Source organism: Chenopodium album, chromosome 2 (assembly GCF_948465745.1).
Source record: "Chenopodium album chromosome 2, dcCheAlbu1.1, whole genome shotgun sequence".
NCBI lineage: Eukaryota > Viridiplantae > Streptophyta > Magnoliopsida > Caryophyllales > Amaranthaceae > Chenopodium > Chenopodium album.
The window spans coordinates 83,268,393-83,293,932 of NC_137835.1; the positions used below are offsets into that span (position 1 = coordinate 83,268,393).

General features: G+C 37.7%; 3 protein-coding genes across 3 annotated transcripts; all 3 read left to right on the forward strand.

Annotated features, from left to right (window-relative positions):
- The first annotated feature begins 592 nt into the window (after positions 1 to 592).
- On the forward strand, positions 593 to 7,931 carry LOC145604034 (protein NETWORKED 1D-like). Its single transcript, XM_081659991.1, has 4 exons — positions 593 to 788; positions 1,335 to 1,537; positions 1,978 to 6,053; positions 6,563 to 7,931. The coding sequence occupies exons 2-4, from the start codon at positions 1,450 to 1,452 to the stop codon at positions 7,715 to 7,717; spliced, it is 5,319 nt and encodes a 1,772-aa protein (XP_081516117.1). The 5' UTR covers positions 593 to 788; positions 1,335 to 1,449; the 3' UTR covers positions 7,718 to 7,931.
- Positions 7,932 to 10,000: 2,069 nt separating this feature from the next.
- On the forward strand, positions 10,001 to 11,983 carry LOC145577907 (receptor-like protein 6). Its single transcript, XM_081635330.1, has one exon. It carries the CDS (start codon positions 10,001 to 10,003, stop codon positions 11,981 to 11,983), a length of 1,983 nt encoding a protein of 660 aa, XP_081491456.1.
- A 1,322-nt stretch (positions 11,984 to 13,305) lies between these two features.
- Positions 13,306 to 15,648, forward strand: LOC145577917 (receptor like protein 27-like). The gene has a single exon (XM_081635337.1). The coding sequence runs from the start codon at positions 13,306 to 13,308 to the stop codon at positions 15,646 to 15,648; it is 2,343 nt and encodes a 780-aa protein (XP_081491463.1).
- The last annotated feature ends 9,892 nt before the right edge of the window (positions 15,649 to 25,540 follow it).

The window sequence follows — 25,540 nt, forward strand, 5'->3', positions numbered from 1 at the left end:
ACGCATCTTATGATACCATTGACCAAAATCTTCATTGATCATAATAAGGATCTTAATATCTTATTGCATTGAAAGAGGGATCATAGATTAGAATAACTTGGGTTTTGCGTAAGCTTAGAGTATTAAAATATTCCAATTAATTCATCAAGCATACACAAAATTTCATATTATATGCTTGATTAGCAAAATAATGATGTCCATCAACTTCTAGAGACCCAAAGAAGAACCAACATTTTCAATAATCTCATTTAAGGCTAATTTCGTCATTTAAAATCTCATTAACCTAGTCAATATTTTTGCTAACATTAAAAAAAATATATCTTACCAAATCAAATCAAATCAAATTAGTACTTAATTACCAACGTTCTTCTCAATTAATTACAATCCCATAGGATTTGCCCCAAATCTCTCAACTAAATTAAGAAATTAAAATCACCCCAAAAACCAATTATTTTCATTTTTCATATAAAATACTTAAACTTTGGGACCCACTTGATAAAATATAACGTATAAATACGATTCAAGTACAATATAACCCCAAAAAATACATAAAAATAAAAAATTTTGTCAATAATTGTTTTCTTTTTCAGCGTGACAGCCCTCCAAACAGTAGAAAGCAGAGAATAAAAGGCAAAGTAAAAACAGAGGAGAGAGAAAATAAAGGTACTCAGAGGATCAGTTCTGTAGTTCTAGAGAGAGAAAGTGAGAGATCCAACGGTAATGGGGTGAAAAACATGGAATCAAACTGAAGAATTCAACTGGGTTTCATTTTATTCAATTTTATTTTGGTAAGTTTTAATTTAATTTTTGATATATTATATAGTTTTTGTATTTTGTCTTGGATCATTTTGACTATTGAATGAGAAACTAAAAATCCCAACTTTTTTTTTTTTTTGGGTTATGGTATTAAATTTCATGAATTTAGGATTTTTAGACTTGTCATAAACTCATAATTTAATTTCAGAATTATGTTGTTGGGATTTTCCAGTTGGTTGGTGGATTTTGGTTGAATTAGTAGCTTTAATAAAGTTGAAGTATTCAAGATGATTCCTTTTCAATGAAATAATCATGGGTCTGACCATCTAAGTATAATTTGTCCCTTTTATTTCATAAGTTTTTGTTTTATGTAATTAATTCTGGAAATTTGATCTTATTGTAAAATTGGGGTTTTGGACTGCCTATTTGTTGAATGTTCAGGTGCTTTGGAAGGGAAATTTTGGCCTGTTTTAACATAATAAGATTATTATATGTTCGCCCCGTTTGTTTTGATGGAAAACATTTTTCGAGAAAATGATTTTGGTTATTAACCCGAGATCATTAATTTTGGTTTGCAGGTACATATAGTTGAAGGGTACAGTACCTTGTTTTTTGTGTAGCACTTTGTGCTAAGTGATTAAGGCAGTTTGATCAGGCTGGCATTGTGAAACTGAGATAGTTTTGGACTGAATTATGGCGAAAAGTAAAGACATGTATTCTTGGTGGTGGGATAGCCATATTAGCCCGAAGAATTCGAAATGGCTCAAGGAAAATCTCACAGGTATAATGTGCTTTTCCTCTGGCTTTGTTTTGTTGCAATTTTCAAGGTGATTTATGCAACTTCTTGTTAGATATATGGTTTGCACGATGTCAAGATTATAATTTGTTAAATTGAGTAGTATGTGATGTTGAAATGTTTGTATAGTTGTATTGTATGTGTAGTGAATGGTTGGATTTTTTGAAGGTAGATTTAAAAAGGTTGAATTGCTTTTTTTATGTTTGAGTATTGGAAGTATTGTAATATCCATTCTGGATTCATGCAAATGCTGTACTTATTGTGGTGTTGATATGCAATTGATGTCGAGTCTGAATTTGTAAGTGTTATCATAGCATCTAAATGCTTAATCGTGTCACAATTTCTGCCCTTTCTATACTGCAAAAATTTGTTCCGAATTTCACCTTTCTAGCTATAGTGATTAACTCTTGCACTCTTTCTTGTAGATATGGATAGCAAAGTGAAAACAATGATTAAACTCATTGAGGTAGATGAGGACTCTTTTGCAAGGAGAGCTGAGATGTATTATAAGAAACGGCCTGAGCTTATGAAATTAGTTGAGGAATTCTATCGTGCATACCGTGCATTGGCTGAAAGATATGATCATGCTACAGGGGTGATTCGCCAGGCTCAAAAAACAATGGCAGAACACCAGGTTCCTTTTATAATGAATGATGATGGGCCTGTTAATGGCACTCAAGATTCCGGTCCCCATACGCCTGAAATACAGGCTCCTACACGAGCTTCATTTGATCCTGATGAATTGCAGAAGGGTGCAATGGGTTTATCATCTGAGTCTGAAACTGTAGCTGGTAGAAAGGGAACAAAGCAGCTGAATGGGTTAGGGAAGGCAAGAAAAGGTCTTAAATTTCAAGAGGCAGAGGAGAGGGAAATCGTGGAAAAGATTGAGAAGCATCTTGCCGAGACTAAAGCTTTCTCCGAATCTGAGAGATTAGGAAAATCTGAGACTGACATTCAAGCTCTGAAAGAAGCCCTTGCCAAACTAGAAGATGAGAAGGAAGCTGGCTTACATCAGTATCAGCAGACTTTAGAACGATTGTCTAAACTAGAGTCTGAAGTCTCTCAAGCCAAGGAGGATTCTCATGGATTCAACGAACGAGCAAGCAAGGCTGAAGCTCAAGTGCAAAGCTTGAAGGAAGCCCTGGAAAAGGTAGAAGCTGAAAGGGAAGCTAGTCTGCTTCAGTATCAGCAATGCCTGGACAGGGTATCCAGCTTGGAAAGCCATATATCTCGTGTGGAAGAGGATGCGGGACAGCTTAATGAACGAGCCTGCAAAGCCGAAACAGAAGCTGAAGTGTTGAAAGAAGAGCTTTCTCGATTGAAGGCTGAAAAAGAATCACTTCTTTCCAAGTATATGGAATCTTTGGAGAAGATAGCCAACTTGGAGAACAAATTGCTGCTAGCTGAGGATTATGCCAGCAGGACTTGTGAGAGAGCTGACAGAGCTGAAAAAGAAGTTGAATCTTTGAGGAAAACTATAACCAAATTAACTGAGGAGAAGGAAGCTGCTGTTCTTAAACATGAGCAGTGTTTGGCCAAGATAGTGACCTTGGAACGTGAAATTGTTCTCATGCAGGAAGAGGCTGAAAGGCTAAAAGCTGAGGTTGAAGATGGGGTAGCAAAGTTAAAGGGAAGTGAAGAACAGTGCTATCTATTGGATAGGTCAAATAATTCTTTGCGGTCTGAGGTGGAATCGTTGGAACGGAAAGTGGGTTTTCAGGACCAGGAGCTATCTGAGAAGCAGAAGGAATTAGGTAGACTTTGGACATGTGTGCAGGAAGAGCGCATGCGTTTTATGGAGGCTGAAACTTCTTTCCAGTCACTTCAGAATCTGCACTCGAAAGTCCAGGAGGAACTCAGATCTGTTGCTGCTGATCTTCACAAGAATGTTCAACTTTTGAAGGACCTCGAGAATCAGAAACAGAATTTAGAAGACGAAGTTCAGAAGGTAAAGGATGAAAACATGAGCCTCAACAACCTTAACCTGTCCTCGGCTGCTTCAATAAGAAGCATGGAAGAACAGATCTTTGATTTGAAGGAGGGTAAAGGGAAGCTTGAACATGAACTGGAGCTTCAGCTTGATCAGAGGAATAATCTTCAGCAAGAGATATCCTCGCTGAAGGAGGAAATAAATAGTCTGAGCCAGAGACACCAAAATATGTTGAGGCAGGTGGAGTTGGTGGGCTATGATTCAGAATCTTTTGGTTCATCTGTAAAAGAGATGCAGGATGAGAACTCAAGGCTCAAAGAAAGCTTCCGGAGTAGTGAGATTGAGGTAGCTACGGTAAAGGAGAAGCTGAAGGTAATGGAAAAACTTGTTCAAAAGAATGAGCTTCTGGAGAATTCTCTGTCAAATTTGAATGCTGAGCTAGAAGCTGCAAGAAAGAGGGTGAAGGAGTTGGAGCAGTCCTTCCAGATGCTTCTAGGTGAGAAGTCTACACTTGTTGCCGAGAAAGGTTTTCTGATATCTCAGTTACAGATTACAACTGAGAATCTAGAGAAACTCTCAGAACAGAACACTTTCTTGGAGAACTCTCTTTTCGATGCCAATGCAGAACTTGAGATGTTGAGGGTAAAATCTAAAGACTTGGAACATTCATGCAAGATCCTTGATGACCAGAATTCTGCCCTTATTGCGGAGAATCAAACATTGACATCTGAGCTGGAAACAACACACTGTAAGTTAGAAGAACTGGGTAAAAGACATGCAGACTTGGAGCAAAGATTCACAAGTTTGGAGGAAGAGAGAGAATCCACAACTCAGATGGTACAAGAACTGCAGGTATGCTTAGATACTGAAAAGCAAGAGCACACTAACTCAAACCAGTTGAGTCAGACTCGGATTGCTGATTTGGAAAAGCGGATTTATCTTCTTGAAGAGGCGGGTGATCACATGAGAGAAGAGTTTGAAGAAGAATTAGATAAAGCTGTTAATGCTCAGTTTGAGATCTTCATCCTGAGGAAAAGTATTCAAGATCTGAAAGACAATAATTCTTCATTGCAGAAGTACTCTGAGAAACTTCTGGAAGCATCCAGGTTGTCTGAGAAACTCATTTCGGAACTGGAGAAGGAGAGTCTTGATAAGCAAGAAGAAGTTAGTGTGTTGTCTGGTCAAGTAAAAGGATTGAGAATGGGGATCTTTCATTTGTTAGATGCACTGGAATCTGATGCAGGTTCAACACTTGATGACTGCGGCAATGAGGATCAAAGAGTTGTGAACTGTATTCATGGAAAACTTGATGATATAAAAGCATCTCTGTATAAAGCCTGGGATGAAAATCAAGAACTTGTAATCCAGAAGTCTGTTTTCCTTGCAATGCTTTGGCATCTTAAACAAGATGTGGCAGATTTAAATGCTGTTATACACTCCCTCAGGCAGGAGGTTGAAAGCAGGAACCAGGAAGTAAATCAACTCCAGAAGGAGATACAGAAGCTTTTGGAGAGTAATGAAGAGTTAATTCTCAAAGTTAGGGAGGGAAGTCAGAAAGAAGTTGTTCTTCTCACTGAAATGGAAGATCTCCGGGAGAAGCTGTTTAATCTCCAGGGGGCTTATGATGATCTACAGAAAGAGAATTACAAGGTCGTCGAGGAAAAGGGATCATTGATGAAGGCATTTGAAGATTTGGAGGAGGAGAAGCACAACCTACAGGATGAGTGCTCTTGTATGGTAGGGGAGGTAGTTGCACTGGACAATCTGTCATTTATTTTCAAGAATGTCATCTCTGAGAAATCAAAGAAAGTCATACAATTGACTGGGCATATTGAAAAGCTTTGCAGCGACAATAGTATTCTTGAGGAGAAAGTGCAAATAGTAGAGAGGAAACTAGAAGATGCTCGTACTAAAAATATCAATTTTGAGCTCTCATTGAAGAAGTCAGAGAATGAACTGAAAGAAGTAAGAGTTTCAAATGATAGGTTAAAGGATGAAATAGCTAATGAAAAGAATCTTTTTTGCTTGAAAGAAAAGGAGCTTCTGGAAGCAGAGTCAATGAAAGAGAATCGGGATATCCAATTACTTGAATTGTCCAAGAATTATGCTGAACAACTGAGAGAATGTGAAGACCTTCATGAACTTATTGAATATCTGGATTCACAGATTTCTAAAATGCAGAAGGAGCATGAAGATAGTGAAGCAAGAATCCGGGTTCTGAGCTCTGAATTACAGAAGGGAAAAGACGAAGTCAAACTATGGGAGACTGTTGCAGGCACTTTTTTCACTGAGCTACAAAGCTCCAGCGTACGTGAAGCATTGATCAAAGAAAAGTTCTCTGAGCTTCTGAAGGCTTATGAAATCCTTGAAGAAGAAAGTTATTCCAAATGTGTAGATGTTGTTCAGTTGAAAGAAAGAGTTGGGACCCTGGAAGGTGAAAATTCTGAAATTAAGGCTCGATTGGCTGCTGATCTCTCAGCCATTATGTCCCTGAAGGATTCCTTGGCGTCTCTTGAGAAGCATGCTAATTGGCACCAGAAGATTCACAAAACTGACTACGAGGAGAAAGAGGTACTTTTTTGACTGATAAAAAAATCACCTATTTTTCTAAATTTAATTGATAATTTTTTACGCAAAGAATTTCCCCTCCCTTGGTGCGCGCTTTGTTACGCAAACAGCTGCAATATTTAAAAAAAAAATAAAAAAATGAGTGGATTGTTATGCTTTAAAAAAAAAAGAAAAAAAGTGGATTGTTATGAGATAGTGTCATTGCAGAATTTAATGTCACACGAGTACAGATCTCCATTGCAAGACTGCTTCTACCAAACATGTTTTATATTTTATTTTTTATCCAAGATAACTTGTCAATATTCCCAGTGAAATTCTCAAATCAGTGATAATTCATTGTTTTATGTGAGGAGGTGGTGTGTTTTTATGGACTTCTATTTCTGTTGTTAACCTAGTTTAGTACTGCTGCCACGCTTGGATCTTTTTGTATTTCTTTCTTTTTCCTGCATTTTGTGTTGTTTGAAATCTTCTAACTGTTATTGAATCGTTGCTCACATTGTTCATGTTTTTAGGGTGTTGAAAACAACGAAAACCAGAATGAAGATCAGGCACCTGTGTTTGTGAACTTGCATGACATTCAGGCCAAGGTCCAAGATGTGGAAAAGGCAGTTATAGAGCTGAAGCAGCAAGCGGAAGAGGAAAACTCTGGTGTCCGTTCTGAGCTAGACTCAGCATTGCGACAAATCGAGGCACTAAAATCTCAAAGCAGCTCACGCCGTGGGAGTGGAAGATTAAGCAGGCGTGTTGCATCACATCCAGATGAAACAAAGTCCCGAAAAACAAATCCTGATGTCTCGCCTCCAGAGGAGGAGCTTCTGATGAAAGACATTATGCTTGATCAGGTATCGGATTGTTCATCCTATGGGAAAAACAGAAAAGTGACAGGGTCCAATGATCAAATTCTCGAGTTATGGGAAACCATTGACCAAGCAGGCAGCATTGATCTCACAGTGGGCAAGCAGAGCAGAGCAGCTCCTACAGTTTCCAACAAGTACTCTCACCTCGACTCTGTAAAAGAGAGCAGGAGTGGTCGTCCCTCAATAGAGTCCATGGTGGAGAAGGAATTAAGAGTGGATGATCAGCAACTGACTTCGAAGAGATTTATGAATCCCGAGCAGGAGGATAACAAGAGGAAGACCTTAGAGAGGCTCGCTTCTGATGTTCAAAAGCTAACCAACCTTCAGATAACAGTGCAAGATCTGAAGGAGAAGTTGGAAATGACTGAACACAACTCCAGTAAGGGAAAGGGTATTGAATGTGACAATGTCAAGGAGCAACTCTTGGAAAGTGAGAATACAATCCTAAAGTTGTTCGAGTACAGTGCAAAACTAATGAAGAACATTGAAAATTCCTCAACAGCATCGTCTTTTGATGGATCAGTTACAGCTGATTCATCAGAAAACGGGGGTGGTAAGAGGAGGAGATGCTTGGAGCAAGCACGGAGGATATCAGAGAAGATCGGTAGGTTGCAGCTTGAAGTGCAGAAGTTACAGTTTCTTCTAATGAAACTTGACAATAACAAAGTAGGTAAAGGTGGGACCCGAGTAAGTGAGCGCAGTACGAGAGTCCTCCTACGAGACTATCTCTATGGTGGAACTAGGACCCCACGCAGGCGGAAGAGAACTCATTTCTGTGGATGTGTGCAGCCTCACACTAGAGGAGACTGAGGTTGGTGAGGTGTTTAAAGCTTAGAAATTCAATCAGTTTTAGCTTTTCTTGTAATTTTTTCCCCTAATCTTTTAGAACTTGTTGACTTGCATATATTCTCTTAATTTTTATGGGAAAGAGAATCTGGTGTACAATATACATGCTAGGCTTTGTTTAGGGCTTTAATCTTGCAACAAGTTAATGCATTTAGGAAGCTAGTTTTTCCCATAATTACACCTCGGAGCAATTATTCTCAGAGTCTTTTTGTGCTTCACATTTAGAATTTCGTAATGAGTTGATACCAAGATTATCGGCCTATTAAATTTAGAATTCGAGTTGTTACACTTTTTTTTTTCTCTGACATCCATATATAAGGATTATATATGACGGATTAATGGTAAACTTCAATGACACAAGGGTTTGAAAAAAACACTAAGTACCTCGTCATCTTTAACCAAAAAATAAAAGTACCTTGTCATCAAGAGAAATTGTCCACTCTTACAAATCCAAGGAGATTCTATTCCAAAACCATATGGTGATAGGAGTATTCCCTTAGAGCCTTAATCTTATAAAGTACTCCGTAACTATATTTCTTTCATCAATGTGGGACATTATATGTGTTGTTTGGAAAGGTTACCTTTCAACACTCCCCTTGGATGTAAAAAATGTTCACACATTATTTTTTTTACTACCACATGCTTAATTTGGTTATATCTGATACTTTTGAGTATAGAGATTGAATGATTTTTATTGAAGAATGCTACTCCGTAATGCTAATCATTTATTTTGTAAATCCACTAATTCCTTCAAAAGTACTACAAAAACACCAAAAAAGTTGGTTAAAATGAAAACACCCAAAAATGTTCACACTAATTCCATCAGAGGATGAGAAATCGTTTTTTTGATGCAGTATGAATGCTTTTAGCAGCAATTATGTTGGTTTCTCTGTTTTACGCCGTTCTTGGTCATTCAAAACATATTTTTTCAGCTTATTTTTGACTTGCAATTTCTATGCAAATTACAAAATTCTTTGCCCTGTCTTTCTCGTGATCTGTGGATTTTGTCTCGGTTTGCGAACTTCAATTGTTATCATATGGAGTACTTGGTAAGATTGCAGTCTATAAAAGGCACTCTCATCCAAATCAAAATATTCAATCCTCTAAATATAAAAACTGAGATCACATACCATGGGTTATCTGTCGCTTACATACATGCTTCTTTTAGTTTTTTCTTTTTCATTACTTGTTTTCGATTTCTTCGTGCTTGCTAATAATTCTAACCTGCCTTCTGTACAGCTATCGAAGCCACTGTGCCATGATCAAGAGAAGATTGCATTGCTTCATTTTAAGCGAAGCTTTCTTTTTGATTGTTCTGCATCATCTGATTTCGCCTTTGGATATCCAAAGGTGAAATCATGGCATGATGATTCAGACATTCATCATGCGGAAAATGCAACTGTAAGTGGTGATTGCTGTAGGTGGGATGGTGTCAAGTGCAATGAGGAGACGGGTCATGTGATTGGTCTCAACCTCAGTAGCAGCTGCCTTTACGGCACCTTCCCTCAAAACAACACCCTTTTCCGCCTTAGTCATCTCCGTGAGCTTGACCTTTCTTTAAACAACTTTAATTATTCTCAAATCCCCTCTGACATTGCTCGTCTACACATGCTCACACATCTCAACCTTTCCGCGTCAGTTTTAAGTGGCCAAATTCCACCAGAAATTTCAAAACTATCAAGCCTATCTCTTCTTGATCTTTCTGATAATGGAGATCCTACAGGTATCAATGAGAAGTTAAATTTGAAACTTAACGATTTGAGTTTAGAAAAGTTGGTTAATAATTTAACTCGTTTAACCCATCTTTATCTTAACTTGGTTGACATATCGTCTCAGGTACCTCCTATCTTAAGCAACCGAACTTCCCTAATAGCTGTCTCCCTCGCCTTTTGTAATCTATTGGGTGAATTCCCAACAAGTGTTTTCCGGCTACCAAAACTCGAAGTACTATCATTGGCTAACAATCCCGAATTAGGAGGACATCTTCCTGAATTTCATTCTAATAGTCCTCTTCGTGTTTTAGTTCTATGGAGAACACAGTTTTCAGGAGAGTTGCCAGATTCACTTGGAAACTTGGTTTTCTTGAGTATTCTTAATCTACATGATTGTGAAATCTCTGGAAAAATTCCATCCTCAATAGGTAACTTGACATACCTCACTGAACTACGCCTAGCTGGCAATTATTTTAGTGAACTCCCTCACTCTATCATGAACCTAACACATCTTACTACTTTATATCTTTCAAGCATGATGAATGTCGGGACTGCTGGAATATTGAAATCTTGGTTGCCTAAGCTAAATTCACTCAATACATTAATCCTTAGCCAAATGGATTTAGGAAATGAAATTCTGCCTACTCTGTCTAACTTTACTAGACTCACTTATTTAAGCCTTCAAAACAACTTGTTGACAGCCCCACTTCCTAGTTGGTTCATAAATCTAACCCAACTAAGATACTTAGATCTAGCAGGTAATCAATTGCAAGGTCCAATTCCACCATGGATTTCTAACCTTATTAATCTTCAAGAATTGACTTTGTCTTTCAGGGACACAGTTGGAAAGCTTGATCCATTTTTCATGCTCCCAAATCTTCGTTTCTTAGTATTGACTGGTGTTAGCCTCACATTTCCTCAAAATATAAGCACCAATTCATCTCTTTTGAAGTTGCAGGTTTTGTATCTTGAATCATGCAACTTGACTGAATTCCCAAAATTCTTACGCTATCAAGACGAGTTAAGAGAATTGTCTCTTTGGGGAAACAACATCATGGGAAATATCCCACAATGGTTTGTGAACACAACTAGGGAAAATCTATTGTCATTAAACCTTTCTAATAACCTTTTAACAGGTTTTGAGCAACCTCATATGTTTCTCTCATGGCATTATTTGCAAATGTTAGATCTCAGTCATAATAAAATGCGAGGGCCACTTCCAACTCCTCCAAGTTCCATGCTAGTTTATCAAGTCTCAAATAATCATTTCCATGGAGTTTTTCCCCATCATATATGTCGTGCAACTTCTTTAGTCTATCTTGACTTGTCCGAAAACAATCTTACGGGTGAGATTCCAAGCTGCATTGGCCATCAACTTGGTGGTTCCTTGCAAGTTTTAAATGCACGAGGCAATAAATTTAGTGGTTCCATTCCTCCAACATTTTCAAAATCATGTAAATTGAAAATGATTAATTTAAGCCAAAATCAATTCGAGGGTAATCTCCCAAAGTCATTAGTCAATTGTACTTTGCTTGAGGTACTTGATGTCGGAAGCAATCGTATTAATGGCACTTTCCCATCATGGTTAGGAAGTATTCCCATGTTGCAAGTTCTTATCTTGAGGCATAACAACTTTTACGGGAAGATAACAACCCCGTCCCCTGGTTCAATTGGTAATGATTTTCATAGGCTGCGTATAATTGATCTGTCGGATAATTATCTTACCGGTAAGTTACCATCTGGGTATTTTCAAAGTTGGGTTGCAATGACAGTTTCAACTGAAAACTCCTCAAACTCATCCAGTTCTTTTTTTCAAATGTATTATATGGGTTACAGTCAACTTATCTGGTTTTTTGATGAGAAATACAATTATGTTGTCACTATAACAAATAAGGGGAGTGAAACATTTTACACAAAGATATTGACTGTATTGCGAGTGATTGATTTCTCAAGCAATAAGTTTACTGGTAGAATCCCTATGATAATTGGAAATCTTAGAGGACTTCAAGCACTTAATCTATCCAATAACAATCTTGATGGTGGTATCCCATCTTCTCTAGCCAACATTACAAGCCTCGAGTCGTTAGACCTTTCTCAAAACAAGCTTTCAGGAGTGATCCCTAGGGAGTTGATAGTGCTAAACTTTCTTGAGGTCTTTAATGTATCACACAATCGTCTAGTTGGACAAATACCTGAAGGGGAACAATTCAACACTTTTGACAATAGTTCTTTTTCTGGGAACTTGGCATTGTGTGGAGCTCCATTGTCTCAGAAATGCAAGAAAGATTCCATTCCATCATCACCACCACAACAATTGACAAATGATGAAGAGGATACCGAGCTGATTGATTGGATCATAAAATCATTGGGGTGTGTAAGTGGATTTATAATTGGTTATGTCATTGGGAAGATATACGTGGCTGATCGACATCATGATTGGTTTATGGAGACTTTTGGAAGGAGATCGAGGAAGAAAACAAGAGTGAAGAGGTCAGCACAAAGGCTTGAGAGAAATTGAAAAGGCTGCAGATGCAGGGCTTCATTTCGATATGTTACAAGAGCAAAGTCTTATTACTTCATTTTATCTAGGCCTTTTCCTTTATTACTGTTATAATGTGTGTTTTATTAATAGTTGTGTTTCCTAGTATATATTATAAAGCTTGTATTTTTTTTTCTTCTTATGTCTAACATGTAATATTTTGTTAGCTATATTAATAAGATAACACCTTATGAGACGAGAGTATTGCTCATAGAGGTTTTCGATCCGGTATTTTGCATGGTGTGAGCTTTATATCTTTCTCGTTTGATCTTCATATAAATCATCGGACTTACAATGAATAGAAAATGAAACATGAAAGAGTTTGCATGGTGCAAGCTTTTAATAGTTTTGTTTGGTAGTAGCTTGTAAATTTTGCTTAAATTATGTCTCGTCACTCTCATGTATAATTTGGTATGGTATGTTAGTTATTAGGCTGTGCAAATAGTGTAATAGCACAAGGCCTCACAACTCAATTCAAAAATATGACAATAGTATAATTGTTAGTTTTAATGCCCAATTAATTTGTTGAGTAATTTAGGCGAAGTACTTGTTATTGTTAATTTGTTGTCCTTTTAATGCAAGGCTAGCATCACATTACATGCAATATACAGTTTTTTTATTATTATTTATTGCAACAACTATGACATTGTATATAAAGCCTAGAAAATTCGATGATCTTTTGTTAATCTGATACTTTGGTAGTTTGGTGTATAGCAACTTGATATTGTACATACATAAAGTCTAGAAAATTTGATAATTTTTTGTAAATTTGATAATTTGGGGGTATTATTGATAATTTTTTTTTTTTTTGGAAAGTCGTGTATCACCTTTTGATGTTATTATTGTACATACATAAAGTCTAGAAAAAATTGTCTCACAATAGTAGCAATGTCTGGGTAAATGTCCATACAAAAGTAGCTAATGATATGATGTTATTTGGCAAATATTTTGGACGTAAAAAAGATTAGGGGTTTGATATTTCTAAGTAAATGTCTGGTTTGTGTATGTCCAACTTCTGCTACAGTCTATAGTCATCTCAGGAGATAAATCAAGTCTACTTCTGTTTGGTTACATAGTTCTTTCCTTTTCTTCTCTCGACGATTTCGTTTTCAATGTTTTGTGGTAAGTGCTATGCCCTGTTTTTCCCTCTAGTGGACTTGTCAATTGTGATCCTTAACCTCGAGTGTCCTCACTATAAATTCAAACAAGCTAAGTGATCGGCTATGCTTATAAAATCCACTCTCATTTCTTCTGTGATTTGCCAATTAAAAGTTACTCTCAGATATACACCTAACATCACCATGCCTTTTCGGTGGTCTACATGCAAGATTCTCTTAGTTCCTTTTTCTGTACTTTTAATCGATTTTTTGGTGCTTGCTAATTCTACCCCCCCTTCCTTGCAGCAATCGAAACCATTGTGCCATGATAACGAGAAGTTTGCATTGCTTGGTTTCAAGCAAACCTTTCTTCTCGATTGCACAAACTCGAAATCCCACTTTGCATATCCAAAGGTGGAATCCTGGCATGATGTATCAGATCATCATTTGGAAAATGCAACTGTCAGTGGTGATTGCTGCAGGTGGGATGGTGTCAAGTGCAATGAGGAGACGGGTCATGTCATTGGCCTCGACCTCAGTAGCAGCTGCCTCTATGGCACCTTCCATCTCAACAACTCACTTTTTTTACTTGATCACCTCTTAGAGATCAATCTTGCCGATAACCACTTCAAACATTCTCTTATTCCCTCAAACATTGGTCGTTTGAACAAGTTAACAAGCCTAAACCTCTCTGAATCGAGTTTTAGGGGCCGAATTCCTTGGGAAATTTCAAAATTATCTAGCCTCTCTGTTCTCGATCTTTCTTATAATGATGGCCTTTATCTGTTAAGCCTAGAGAAGTTGCTTCGTAATTTAACTTGTTTGAGCCAACTCCACCTTGACCATGTTCAGATACACTCTGCCGTGCCTGTTTTCTTAAGCAATCGTTCTTCACTTAAAGCTGTTACTCTTCGCAGCTGCAGTCTGGTTGGTAAATTCCCAACAGGTCTGTTACAACTACCAAATCTTGAGAAAGTTGTATTAGATTCTAATTTGGTACTACAAGGCCATCTTCCTGATTTTCAGTCTAGCAGTCATCTTAAACATTTAAGTCTGAGTAATACAGCATTTTTTGGAGGACTGCCAACTTCACTTGGAAATCTTGGTTCCTTAAATGTTCTTAACCTTAGTTCATGTAAGTTCTCTGGATCAATTCCACCTTCACTAGGTAACCTTACTAAACTCACCTATCTAGCTCTTAATGACAATGATTTTAGTGGTGACCTTCGTTACCTAATACAGCTTACCCAATTAGCTACCTTAGATTTATCAGATAATCAATTTTATGGTGTTATTCCTAAGCAGATTTGCAATGCAAACTCTCTGTTTCACCTCGACTTATCTAACAATGCCCTCAGTGGAAAGATCCCGAGCTGCATTGGTGGTACACTTGGGGTCTCTTTACATGTTTTGAACTTAGAAAACAATAGTTTTACTGGTAATATCCCTGATACATTCCCAACTTCATGTCAATTGGAATACATTAATTTAAGACAAAATCAATTAGAAGGTAAGCTCCCAAAGTCATTGGTCAATTGTTCAATGCTTCAAGTACTTCACCTTGGAGCAAATCGTATAAATGATACATTCCCATCATGGTTAGGAAGCCTTCAAAAGTTGGTGGTTCTTAGCATTAGGCAAAACAACTTTCATGGAAGGATAATGGTTATTGGTCGTGTTCATTGCCTGCGTGTATTTGACCTGTCTTTTAATTTTTTTACTGGCGAGTTACCGGCTGATTATTTTCGTGATTGGCTTGCTTTGAAGCTTTCGAGGGAATATTCCTGGGATCCATCCGACCACGACGTCGACGACATTAATTACAGAACATATATGTCATTTTGTGCCTCATCGCTCATCCACAATGAGGACTACGGACATGTTGGTGTAAGCTGGAAAGGTGATTTTGCTGAATTCTCCAACAAAGTTCTATCTCTTCTCTTTGTAATTGATTTCTCAAGCAACGAATTAACGGGTAGAATTCCTGAATCAATCGGGAATTTTGTTGATCTTATGTCACTTAATCTATCCAATAACAACCTTGTTGGTTGTATTCCATCATCTTTGGGTAATCTCGAAAACCTTACCGTGTTGGACCTTTCTCAAAATATGCTCTCAGGTAAGATCCCTCGTGAGCTCACACAAATAAAATTTCTTGCGGCCTTCAATGTCTCTCACAATCGTCTCGTAGGACCAATTCCTCAAGGAAATCAATTTAGCACATTTGATGAAAGCTCTTATTATGGGAATTTAGCATTATGTGGGCATCCTTTGGCTAACCCTTGTGGTGGTGCACCAGTACTTGATTCCTGCAAGAACATAGACTCATTGCCTCCATCACCAACAGAGGAGGAAACGGAAGAGGATACCAAGTTCATTGACTGGCTTATCATATCCTTAGGGGGTGTAAGTGGGTTTACAATTGGTTTTGTCCTCGGGACAGTCTACATAGCTGATAGGCTTCATCAATGGTTTATCAAGACCTTTAAAAGGAGGAAGACAAATGCAAAAGCGAGGAGATCCACACCAAGGCACAGGAGAAATTGATGAACTCGTAGATGTGAACCGCCTTTTGCTTTGAGCATCAAGTGTTGTTATTGCATCAGTAGTTAACCAAGGATTTTCCTTTTTCTTCTTCTTTATGTGTCTCAGTGTTTGCTATCACTTCCCTACTATATGTAAATTTGGCTGAATAAATAAGATGATATATTTGTACACTAGTTAACAAGAAACAGAATATTGTTTAATCTGTGCTTAATTCTGATTTGGACATCAATAATTAAATTTCTTGAGGATTAACATAATTTAACCACGAGTAAGATTACTGGTGCATTTTCCATGAGATGTAGTACCTGAATTGTGACATTTATCCAAACTTATTATTGCTAACATCTTAATACTGTACTACGTAGTACTTATGTTATCTACTGTGTTTCCATTACTAATTACGTGTCTTCAATATGCACCAACAGCAAAAATTTGTACTAATTGCTTGGATTTCTTCACGAATTGATGCCTGATTTTGGGCCTTTTGGCAAAGTAGCTAGTCTTCTATGGGAAATCGTTCTCAATTTTACGGTAGGTGTTTGGAAATTGTACAATTAGCAACGTTGCAATGCTAAAAATAAAAAGTTAAATTTAGCAATCTTTGGTCACTTGGTCAGTTGCTCATAGCTGACTACACTATTGAGTAATGACTATGTAAGCTTTCTTGATCGAAATTTCCATGAAATTTTTGAATTTTTCTTGGTACGTTAGTCAATGAATAAAACCATAAATTCCACACACATCATTCATTTTGCATTGCCTATTTGATAAAACACTAGTTGTTCATCGACAAGGATTGGACATTGTTGAAATAGTCATTAATTGCCCCATTCTTCACCTTTGTCTCTTATAATTGTCAAAGATATTAGCTAATTTGGATTGTGGAAATTCCTGGTTGTTGGAAAACTATAATTATTCACTCAAATCGAAAACTCGTAAAGAAGCAGCAAGACGGGCAAGGACTGGAGTTGTTGCTTGACAAATCTAAGTCAATTTGAGATCATACTTTTCATATTTGCTTGATTTTTGGAGACTCCATAAATTTTCAAAGAGTTAGGTGGAATTGGATCGAAAGTTGACCTTGAAAATTCGTTCTGATTAACGTATAGTAACTCCAATTATTTCCATAGAACACTTGATGTTTTTCATCAAAACCGGTTACATGGATTCTCTGCAGTCATGCTCACTAACCATTGTAGCATAGTGCCTATAATGTTTTATCATTGAGTTGGAGTAAGTTATAATGAATTCAGAAAACTGAGTTAGTATTAAAGATTGTTAAAATATTTAATATTTTGCTATATCAACAAAATAATCACCCTATGATGAGATGAGAGTATCTCATGCATGGTTTATTGTTCTTTATATTTTTGGTGGTTTTTTTTTTTTTTTTTTTTCCTGTCTAAAACATAAGAAGTATTTCTCTTCGATTATCATTATCATTATATATTTACTTTTGGTACAACAATGTTAGTGATGAAATCATTCAATTATAAAGATGATCGATTTGAGTGAAAAGGAATTGGACATTTGGAGATTATAAACTTAATTATACAGCTAAATCATTAGAAAATTGCTTGTCAGATGCTCGAGGTCCTCAATATTAGGAATAATTTTGTCAATGACACTCCTTGTTGTTGCTACTAGGAGAACACACGCCACATCCGCGGGGTGAGCTAAGGCACTAGCAGTACGATATGCACTTCAGCTAGCAGGATGATTGGGGTTCCTTCGAGTTTGGGTGGAATCGAATGCCATAATTCATAAATGTTGTTCAAGCGATTCGCACTGATGATGGTGGTAAAACTCCAATTCATGTTATTTTTAATGATGTTAGGAAAGATAGTTTGTCTTTTGATGCCTGTACTTTTTCTCATAATAAGTGAAATTGTAACACGATAATTTATCTACGTAGAAAAATGTAATTTTGATCCGAGTTACTTTCCCCAAAGCCTTATTACTTTGATGGAATTGAATATGATTTAATAATACAGGGTACTATATTTCTTTTAAAAAAAGTGGTTCAATTCAAAACCCATCTAAAGTTACAATTTCTCATTTTGAGTCATAACAATTTTCGCAGATAATAGCAAGCTAAGGAAAAGTTATGGATTAAATGTTATTAGTTCAATTTTTTTCAAAGCAATGATTCGTATTAGTTTTCACATGAATTTTTTTTTAATGATTTTTCAACAAACTCTATACATATTACTCCCCATGTCCCTATTTTTTTGCCTTAATTGATTTTTTATGGTATTCAAGACGCTTCGTAAAATGTGTAGTTCTATTTGCATTGTTTTATTTGAACAGGTGGTGTATTTTTGTGGACTTTTATATCTGTTGCCAACTTAGTTTAGTACTGCAGCCTCACACTAGAGGAGACTGAGGTTGGTGAGGTGTTTAAAGCTTAGAAATTCGATCAGTTTTAGCCTTTCTTGTAATTTTTTCCCCTAATCTTTTAGAACTTGTTGACTTGCATATATTCTCTTAATTTTTATAGGAAAGAGAATCTGGTGTACAATATACATGCTAGGCATTGTTTAATTTAGGGCTTTAATCTTGCAACAAGTTAATGCATTTAGGAAGCTAGTTTTTCCCATGATTAAATAATCGATTTCTACACCTCAGAGCAATTTTCGAGTTTTTATTTTGTTTCACATTTAACTATTGCCTCCATTCTGAAATGAGGACCTCTCATAACTTAGAATATGAGCTATACTACGCGGCTATGCAGGAGAAATAGATGTACTTGCATATGCAACTGGCTTTTGCTTTGTGCCAAAGTGTGATAGCATCAACAGTTAATCAAACTTTTTTTTTTTTTTTTTAATTCAGATTGTTGTGTGCTATCAGCTCCCCACTCTATTTATTATATAAAGTTATGCATTGTGTATTATTTAGCCGATACATAAGATGATATTCTATGAGATGAGCTTGCTGCCCATGGGGTTTTGTTGCGTTCATATATGTGCACTAGATTGGTGCTGTATTTTCCATGAGATATACCTGTTGTGGCCTGTGATGATTTGTCTAAATTTATTCCTAACAATTTATTTTGACAAATTGATGCCCAAATTATTCCATACACATCATACAAGTTGACTATGAATGAAAAATAAAATAAATTCCACAAGCATCATATCTGATTAGACACTATTAGTCCATTGACTAGTAGGATTCATTCCTAGAAAATTCTTCGCCCCATTCTAAACGTTTGTCTCTTTTCATGAATCAGAAGATGTTATTACTAGCTAATTTGAATTGTGGAAATTTTTGGCCTTTGGAAAACTATTATGAAACAATGTTGACTAGTTCAGACCAAAAGATGCCCAATATCGCAGTACCTAACATCTTTGCTCTCTAGTTATAGTAGAATAGCGGGGATGATCTACGTTCCCATAACAAACTTTTGTAAGCGATTAGATATATACAAGGAATTTTATTGCCTTAAATATGGATAGAAAAAACTGTTTCAGAAAGATTGAGGTTTATATTTTTAAATCAAAGGGAAGTATGTACAAGCATGTTTAACAAAAGTAGCTAATGATACAGTCTAGACAATGATGTTGCTTTCGTTGAATATATATATTAGTGGAAATAAAAAAAAAGATTAGAGGATTTACGATTCTAGTTCCTTTGTAAATAAACATCAACTTGTACTATTGTCATCTCTAAAAGTCAAGTCTCTGTTTTAATCTTTTCTTCTCTAAATGGTTTAGTAATCAACATTGTTTTTGTCCTGTTAGTAGACTTTCTCAACTGCTATTTGTCGCTCCCAAATTACCAGGTAACGCTCCCTTTTTTACTTGAATGGACCACTATGCCCTTTATGCAATTTGGGTTATAAAAATGACCTTGTTCCCCATTTGGACACAATACATGAAACGGTCCCCTCACTTCACGACATTGGGGTCCCGAGCTTCCCAAAATCGGTCCCCACGACCTTGCAACCAAATCGGTCCCCACGACCACCTAAATTTTCTATTTTCAAAAATCGTTAAATTTTCCGACGGGTCTTGGGTCATGGACGGCGAGTGAAACATACGTACGCCGGAGAATGCGTCGGATCATTCTGTAAGTTTTTTTTTTTTTTTTTATTTTCGGTAATTAGGACATCCGCCTAAAATTTCCGGATGTCCTTGGTACATCCGCCTAAAATTTCCGGATGTACCATGGAACATCCGGAAATTTCAAGCGGAAGATGGGATCCGCCTAAAAAATCCGGATGTTCCATGGTACATCCGGAAATTACAGGCGGATGTACCTAGGGACATCCGGAAATTTTAGGCGGATGTCCCTATTAATTTTATTTTTTTTTAAATGTTAAGTACGTTTATTTAATTTTTTTATGTTTATTAAGTTTTTTTTTATGTATTTTTTTTCGTGGTCTTGTGTTTATTGTTGTGATTTAGTATTTGATAATTAATGTAATTTTGTTGTATTAATATGATTATTAGTAATATGTTTATTTTTTGTTTCATTATTATTATTATTATTATTATTATTATTATTTATATTATTATAATTATTATTATTATTATTATTATTAGTAATATGTTGATATTATTGTTGTTGTTGTAGTTGATATTATTATTGTTGTTGTTGCTGTTATTTTTATTGTTGTTGTTGATATTGTTATTATTAATTAGTAGAAATATAGTGGGAATTTTTATTGTTGTAGTTGATATTAGTATTTGTTGTTGTTATTATTAGTATTGTTATTAGTATTGTTATTATTATTATTATTATTATTATTAGTAGTAGTAGTATTGTTTTTATTATTTTTATTATTTTAATTATAATTATTATTATTATTTTGACATAAAGCATGTTTTGTTTAATTTGTATAGGATATGGAATCTGAGGAAGGCGGTGACGGTGTGAATTATAGTGGGAATTTTGTCACCGATACATTTTTTCCTACATTTGACGATGTTGTTACATGGGCTGATGGTGTTTCCATAAAATTGGGATTTATATTGGTGAAATCGTCTTATAACAAAATCAGAGATGGTCGGCCGTATCGGTATTTGCGATGTGATCGGTCACGAAGGAGCAAGCCGAGAGATTTGGAGAACGCGATACGGAAGGACACCAAAACCAAAGCTAATGGTTGTCCATTCTACATCAAGATATATTATGATGTCAGCACCGAAAGTTGGAAGATCATTGCGAAAAATGATCACACCGGGACACATAACCACCCAATGATTGTGTACCCAGAGGGTCACCGTAAAGTGAGCGGATTGAGTCCGGGTGCAAAACAGGTTGTGCGGGACATGACAAAGTCCAAGGTTGCTCCCCGTAACATCATGTCCACTATTGCCGAGCAATTTCCTGATGATCATCCAAACATCCGACACATTTACAATTGCCGAAATGACTTCAGGATGGAAATGTCCGAAGGAAGAGGAGTTGTTCAGCAATTTCTTCATCTGGCGAGAGAGAGTAAATACATTTACTGGTTCACGAACGATGATCACAACGTTTTGCAACATGCATTTATGGTGCACCCGATCATGGTCAACATACTCCGCACATACCCACATGTCATAGGTATGGATTCTACTTACAAGACCAATCAATATAACATGCCTTTCTTTGAGATAGTAGGCGTGACACCGACAAACCAGAATTTTCTAGTTGGATATGTTTTCATGCGCGACGAGTGCACGGCTAGCTATCGGTGGGTGTTGCAGAGATTAAGGGAGTTGATTGGGTTTGATAAAGAGCCATCTGTATTTATTTCAGACCGTGATCTTGGGCTATGTGCGGCTTTGAGAGAAGTCTTTCCAGGGACGTCACATTTACTCTGTCTATGGCACATCAACAGAGATGTGGAGGCTAAGGTGACGAAGATGTTTGGAAACAAGACGGTTGGTGTCAGTTTTAGAGCTGGGAGATGGTTCAAAATCGTGAATGCAACAACACAGGCGGAGTATGATCGTGCTCTAACTGCCATGCAAGTGAGGTGGGGAAAATATCCGGAAGTGATTCAGTATGTTCAGAGAACTTGGCTTTGTCATAAGGAGAAATTTGTGAAATTTTGGACGAACCAGGTTCTTCATTTTGGTAACACCACCAACTGAAAAGTTGAGAGCCAACATTCAGCAGTGAAAACTTGGTTAGAATCATCCACAGGTTAGTTGTATTATTTTATTAGTTGTTCTCGTTGTTACGTAATTGTAATTATAATTGTATTTGAATTTACTAATTAGAATCATTGGCAGGTGCTTTGGATACCGTATGGGCCCGAGTCCATTGTCATATCGGAAATCGCATCATACAAATTCGTAATGACTTGGAGGCATCAAGGTCTAAAATTGGTCAGATGTACAGACAGTTGCCACTGTCACGTATAAATGGCAAAGTGTCTCAACATTGCTTGAAAGTTCTGGATAACGAGACGAAAAGGATGCGGGATTTGAGTTACCAGGTCCATGAACGGTGTGGATGTGCTATGCGTCTGACCCATGGTCTTCCATGTGCTTGCCAGATACATGATTCGATAGTTGCACAGACAGGATTGTATAGCAGCCAAATTCATTCTTTCTGGAAGATACTGGTTATTGGTGATGGTGTTAACATTCTTGAAGTGGTAAATGATTCGACCGAGGAGGCTGCACATTTTCGGTCCCTAATCGACGAAGTCATGGAAAGTGACCCGGCCGTACGTCGAAATGTAACGCGAATCATTGAAGAGGAGCTACATCCAGATCATTCACACCTTGTTGAACCACATATCAACCTTAACACTCGTGGTCGACCGAAAAGAAATAACACCAGGCGTGATCGTAGCTATTTCGAGCATGTGAATCGTCAACACACTCAACGTGGTGGTGACCCAGAACCAGGTAATACTAAAATTCTATATTTAATATAAAAATATGTAAACTTAATACTTATAGCTTTACTAATAATTTATCTTTTAATTTTGTGTTGTAGATCCAAGTGACATTAGTCAATGCAGGTATTTGAACTTGCTTCCAGCCCCAATGTTGCCGTACATTTCGTCTTGGAAGGATGTCATTGGTGATGGGAACTGTGGCTTTCGTTGTGTCGCCGACTTCTTCTTTGGCGATCAAAATAAGTGGTTTGACGCTCGGGAAACAATAGCGAACGAGGTCGCTGGTCATCCTGATTTGTACGAACGGATTTACGGGCTTGGGCGACTTTGGATGAACGTGGAGCGTATTCGATGGGATGGTGGGGCTGTCGGGGAGCGGCATTGGATGGTTACAATTCAAGATTTATTTCCTATTGCTACGTGGTTCAACGCAAGGGTGATTTGTCTCGGAGTAGGCCAAGTACCAACTTGCTACTACCCATGCATCACAGTCTTACCGCTTAGGGCACGCAACGGGGTTCGGTCACCGACTCGAGAGTTTGTGATTGCTACAGTTGGTGGATCACATTTTATCCGTCTTGACCTTGTACCTGATTCACCACTCTCGCCGATCGCCGGTTGGTGGACGCAAAACCACGAGGATAATGTCAATGGATGGGATCAAGCATATCAGTTGAGAAGGGACATGTGGGATGCATTAGTTAGGTAGTTTGTAATGTACATTTGTAAATTAATTTTAAATGTATTTGCTTTTAATCTAACATGATATGCAACAAAACATCAAATATAAAATAAAATAAGTCTAATCAAAATAATCTGAATAATCTAAAGTCCCATTTTTGACTTCCAATCAAATACAAGCTGCTCAGTCATTGTTCGAGTCTCACTCGACATTTCAGGATACTCAGCTAGTGCTCTTTGGTGAATCTCCATGGACCGACCCATCCACTGCAAATCAAACAATAACATATTTTAAACACAAAAATTCATATAAGTCATTGTTAATATAATAATAAGCATAAATACTTACGTAATCAGTGTTAGTCCGCTCAGGCAGGTTGCTTGTAACTCCTGCACCTGGAGATACCCGCGGGTGAGAAAACCTGTACAACCACTGCATGTAACCGGGCGCAACCGAAGGAGCTGCAGCACTAAGCCTGGGGAGGGCACCTAAAACAACACTCTGAGATACCCCAGCGACAAACCTGTTCCACATCACAACTGTCATCTCAGTTGGGAAGTCTACCCGATACATTTTCAAGTTAGTCGGCCTCTTGGCCTTCTCTGGCCTGATGATCTCGCGGGGAATGCCTTGCACGAAACCAAGCTGGCGCACCACTCTATCAGGCATGTACGGCTCAATGATGTTACGGTACTGGATGCAGCCAATGAATAAAGTGGGGGGCACTCGTAATGCAGGATCAGCTCCGTATGGTAGCCAGTTCACCTCACGGTCAGTAAGCGCATCAATCCTAGTACGAAAAGCTAACAGGCGCTCCAGGTTCTTGCTAGGACATCCCGCTCCTACATCCCAAGCAGACGCACGAGGCATTTGAAGGTCCCGGGTCAAGGTACCCTGCTGTGGCCGAAAGCACGGAAAGTACTCGTAAATCCACGCTTGCAGAAGCGTGAGACAACCAGCAATCGAATCAGCACCTTTCCGTGATGCCGTGCCCAGTTGCCGATACAAGTAGGCCAGTGCAGCTGTTCCCCAAGCATACTCGTTAATAGGGACATCCGTGTGACATAGCTCGTGAAGGAAGGAAGGATGCGTACGGTTACCACTCTTGTCTACAAACAGTGTACCTCCAAGCACTAACCACAAGTATGCATCAAGCTGCTCACTAAAATCCTGGTCGACCGCCAATGTCGACTCAAAAATCTTATCAGTCAACACCCCACTACCCTGCCAAATGGTCTTTGTGCCGCAAACCTCAGACAGATCATCTGGAGTCATATCCATGGTGACCGAGCACGCGTCCCGTAACACGTCCGTGCTAGGAGTAGTGGACACCATATTGCCTGCAACCCGTAACCCAAGTATGTTGTACACGTCGTGCAGCAAGATCGTAATCTCCCCAAATGGCATGTGAAAGGTGTTCGTATCTGGCTGCCACCTCTCAACAAAAGCATAAATCAACGGCCAATCAAGTCTCTTAAACATCAGGCCGGGCAAGTGAGACAACCAACTAGCATCAATCGCCGCATTGTCCTCCACAGATTGACGGCCTCGCTAAGTGAACAAGTCAGAACATAACTTTGTCCTACTCAAACAGCGCAAAACACTACGCTCCTGCTCCATCCAGATATACCGTGCCACGTGACCGCCAAAACTAGGGATAACTGACCCATCCTCAGGCCCACCCGGCATCGGTTCCTGCACTAACCATGCCTCTGCAGAGCTGGAAGTAGGCTGACTCGACCCACTACCAACAAATCTCCCAAACTGACCCCTATATACCATATGGAAATCCTGAGGGTCCTGTTCTTCATCCCGGTCACCAGCATGACTAGCCGAACATTCGTCTTCCTCGTCAGATATGGGTGCTCCACTTGCAGAGTACAAGGGCCGACTACTACCAGACTGTTGGTCTCTCGACCAACCACTAGTAGACCCGTATTGCTGCTGCTCGGGCTGAACCGGTGAAGATCGAGATGTCTGTCTCCTAACAGACGCATTCAGACGTCGTGATATTGCATGTCGAGCACCAGAACCCTCGATCTACATAAAATTAAAAAATAATCCGATTTTAGTAATAACAATAACAATAACCATAACAACCATAATAACAATAACAACAATAATAATAACAACAACAACAACAACAAATAAAAATTAACAACAACAAATATAACCTTAACAACAACAATAACTAACAACAATAACTAACAACAACAACAACAACAACAACAAATACAAATTAACAACAACAACAATAACCATAATAACAATAATAATAACACTAATATCAACATTAATAATACTAATCATAATTAAAAATATTAATAATAGTACTACTAATAACACTAATAATAATATTATTA